This window comes from Oncorhynchus nerka, linkage group LG20, assembly GCF_034236695.1.
Source record: "Oncorhynchus nerka isolate Pitt River linkage group LG20, Oner_Uvic_2.0, whole genome shotgun sequence".
Lineage (NCBI taxonomy): Eukaryota > Metazoa > Chordata > Actinopteri > Salmoniformes > Salmonidae > Oncorhynchus > Oncorhynchus nerka.
In genome coordinates, this window is record NC_088415.1 from 79,294,814 (window position 1) to 79,298,203 (window position 3,390).

Consider the following 3,390-nt stretch of genomic DNA (forward strand, 5'->3'; position numbering starts at 1 on the left):
CTTACTAGTACTCGCAGGAACGTTTTTACTAGCAATGATTGTGTTGTTGTCTTACCTACCTTAGTTGAATGCTGGAATAATATCCTTCTGGATAAGACTGTTAGCTAAATGACCAAAATGTAAACTTTTATTTGCTGAAAACAAATACATTTCGAAAGGCTATGGGATATGCATGACCCGAAAAATAAACAATTTACATTTGAACTCTGGCCCTGCCGACAGTGCGTGATTCATATACCGTTGCCGTGTTTATGTGCTAGTCGGAACTAGAAGTCGAAAATGTCCGAATTCGACTCAAAATTCTTGAGTTGTTCACCACTAGTGACATCAGAGGCTAAGTCACTCCTTTGAGGAATCACCCAGGAGGGGAACTCACTATAAGGTGTCTTTGTTGGTGAATGGCTGCATTGGGTCCCGATGGTACAGGAGGCATAGACAGGCCGTAGAGCAAAGCTCTGCTATTCGGGTGTCCAGTCCAGGCCCAACGATAATTATTTCATAACCTCTAATCAGGGACTGATTTAGACCTGGGATACTTACACAGGCAGTCTAATTCTTCTTTTTTTTCTCACTAATTGGGCTTGACTAATGACATCAGATCTTTTTCAGAGCTGATCTGATTGCGCAAAAGAAGATTTGAATACCCTTGCTCTACACAATACATATGTTACTGTCCACAGCCTGGGCCTTGGTTGGTGACGGATCTAATTTGAAGCCTCGCACCAGCTACAACATGAACTCCCCCAAGGTCATTGTGTCCAAGTCCCACGCTGGGAAGGTGAAGGGTTTCATCGAGGAGGCCTTCGGGACCACAACAGTCATCCTCCCAGCAGGGGGCGCAGGTACTGCACTTTTGTTTGTGTGAAGTTTGTTCACCCAAATGTATAATTTCTTAATCATTATCTGGCCATAGAAGTAGTCTTGGGTGAGCTGTGAATGCGTCATACGATTAGGCTTTCATTTGCCATTTTTATAAGTATACATATTTCTGTGGGCTTCAGTTTTTAATAGGTGTTATGTGATTGGAATAACACCCTGTCAGGTATTTACACAATTATTTCACTGTTTTGTGGATGTTGATCTGGTATTTTCTACTCTCCATAGGCTATAAGGTGCTGGCTCTGCTGGACCCCAGTGATGAGGACATTGGGAAGGCAGACATGTACATCCATGTGACCTTCATCAAGAAGTGGGACATCTGTGCCGGAAATGGCCTGCTCACAGCCCTGGGAGGTCACATGACCACACTGAAGGGCGAGGAGATAGACTATTCGGGAGTGGCAGGCAACAATGGTGGTCTGCTAGCCAGTGTCAAGGTGGACCACCAAGCCCTGGTGGCGAAACTGCCTGCATGGGACTCTGCTGACAAACACTGAAAAACACACACAGATATTTACACTCACTCCATTATGTTCATACACAGATGATCAAGGACAAACAGACAAGATGACCACAAGCCTTGAAGACCAAACAAACACAGATGAGAGGACCGCACAATCTGGGACAAGACAATATTACAAAGCCCACCAGTTTCTCCTTCAAACTCCTTTCACCATTTAAAAAAAACATAGTATTTGTAAAAAGATAAGTCAGTCCTTGCATTTTCTATCATAGAAAGTGCTAATAAGTTGGACAAGGAAAAGCCATGTGCCCAGCTTCAGTTTGTTGCTAAGAGATGGGCGCCTTTGATTGGCATGGAAACTTAGTCAATGCCTGGTGTGGAAAGGAACAAATGTGTTGGAACACTCTGTAGTTGTCGTTCTTCTTGACACCTGTGGGATATTTACATTTACATTTAAGTCATTTAGCAGACGCTCTTATCCAGAGCGACTTACAAATTGGTGCGTTCACCTTAAGACATCCAGTGGAACAGCCACTTTACAATAGTGCATCTAAATCTTTTAAGGGGTGGGGGGGGTGAGAAGGATTACTTTATCCTATCCTAGGTATTCCTGAAAGAGGTGGGGTTTCAGGTGTCTCCGGAAGGTGGTGATTGACTCCGCTGTCCTGGCGTCGTGAGGGAGTTTGTTCCACCATTGGGGGGCCAGAGCAGCGAACAGTTTTGACTGGGCTGCGCGGGAACTGTACTTCCTCAGTGGTAGGGAGGCGAGCAGGCCAGAGGTGGATGAACGTAGTGCCCTTGTTTGGGTGTAGGGCCTGATCAGAGCCTGGAGGTACTGAGGTGCCGTTCCCCTCACAGCTCCGTAGGCAAGCACCATGGTCTTGTAGCGGATGCGAGCTTCAACTGGAAGCCAGTGGAGAGAGCGGAGGAGCGGGGTGACGTGAGAGAACTTGGGAAGGTTGAACACCAGACGGGCTGCGGCGTTCTGGATGAGTTGTAGGGGTTTAATGGCACAGGCAGGGAGCCCAGCCAACAGCGAGTTGCAGTAATCCAGACGGGAGATGACAAGTGCCTGGATTAGTGACCTGCGCTGCTTCCTGTGTGAGGCAGGGTCGTACTCTGCGGATGTTGTAGAGCATGAACCTACAAGAACGGGCCACCGCCTTGATGTTAGTTGAGAACGACAGGGTGTTGTCCAGGATCACGCCAAGGTTCTTAGCGCTCTGGGAGGAGGACACAATGGAGTTGTCAACCGTGATGGCGAGATCATGGAACGGGCAGTCCTTTCCCGGGAGGAAGAGCAGCTCCGTCTTGCCGAGGTTCAGCTTGAGGTGGTGATCCGTCATCCACACTGATATGTCTGCCAGACATGCAGAGATGCGATTCGCCACCTGGTCATCAGAAGGGGGAAAGGAGAAGATTAATTGTGTGTCGTCTGCATAGCAATGATAGGAGAGACCATGTGAGGTTATGACAGAGCCAAGTGACTTGGTGTATAGCGAGAATAGGAGAGGGCCTAGAACAGAGCCCTGGGGGACGCCAGTGGTGAGAGCGTGTGTTGAGGAGACAGATTCTCGCCACGCCACCTGGTAGGAGCGACCTGTCAGGTAGGACGCAATCCAAGCGTGGGCCGCGCCGGAGATGCCCAACTCGGAGAGGGTGGAGAGGAGGATCTGATGGTTCACAGTATCAAAGGCAGCCGATAGGTCTAGAAGGATGAGAGCAGAGGAGAGAGAGTTAGCTTTAGCAGTGCGGAGGGCCTCCGTGATACAGAGAAGAGCAGTCTCAGTTGAATGACTAGTCTTGAAATTGGATTGATTGCTGGTGAAGGTAGAGGGATGAATCAAGAGCGTTTTCTTCATAGAAGTCATTTTCATTGTAGCACAATAACCTTGATCCTGTGAGGTTTCTTCTTTTAGTTGCTCATTCCTACAGAACATTTACATTATGCTAGACAGGGTAACTATGAGGGGATCATTTGTTTAACTATAGCTTAACACATGATGCAGGGGTGGGATTTGGGCTGCTACAATGTGAATTGAATTTGA

General features: G+C 47.6%; 1 protein-coding gene across 1 annotated transcript; it reads left to right on the forward strand.

Annotated features, from left to right (window-relative positions):
* The first annotated feature begins 401 nt into the window (after nucleotides 1–401).
* bpnt2 (3'(2'), 5'-bisphosphate nucleotidase 2) lies at nucleotides 402–1,707 on the forward strand. The gene is made up of 2 exons (XM_029621272.2): nucleotides 402–842; nucleotides 1,105–1,707. The coding sequence occupies exons 1-2, from the start codon at nucleotides 665–667 to the stop codon at nucleotides 1,374–1,376; spliced, it is 450 nt and encodes a 149-aa protein (XP_029477132.1). The 5' UTR covers nucleotides 402–664; the 3' UTR covers nucleotides 1,377–1,707.
* Nucleotides 1,708–3,390: the final 1,683 nt, after the last annotated feature.

Coding starts and splice junctions, on each gene's coding strand:
- bpnt2 (XM_029621272.2), top strand. CDS start 665: ATGTTACTGTCCACAGCCTGGGCCTTGGTTGGTGACGGATCTAATTTG. Junction 843..1,104: donor CCTCCCAGCAGGGGGCGCAG/GTACTGCACTTT, acceptor TACTCTCCATAG/GCTATAAGGTGCTGGCTCTG.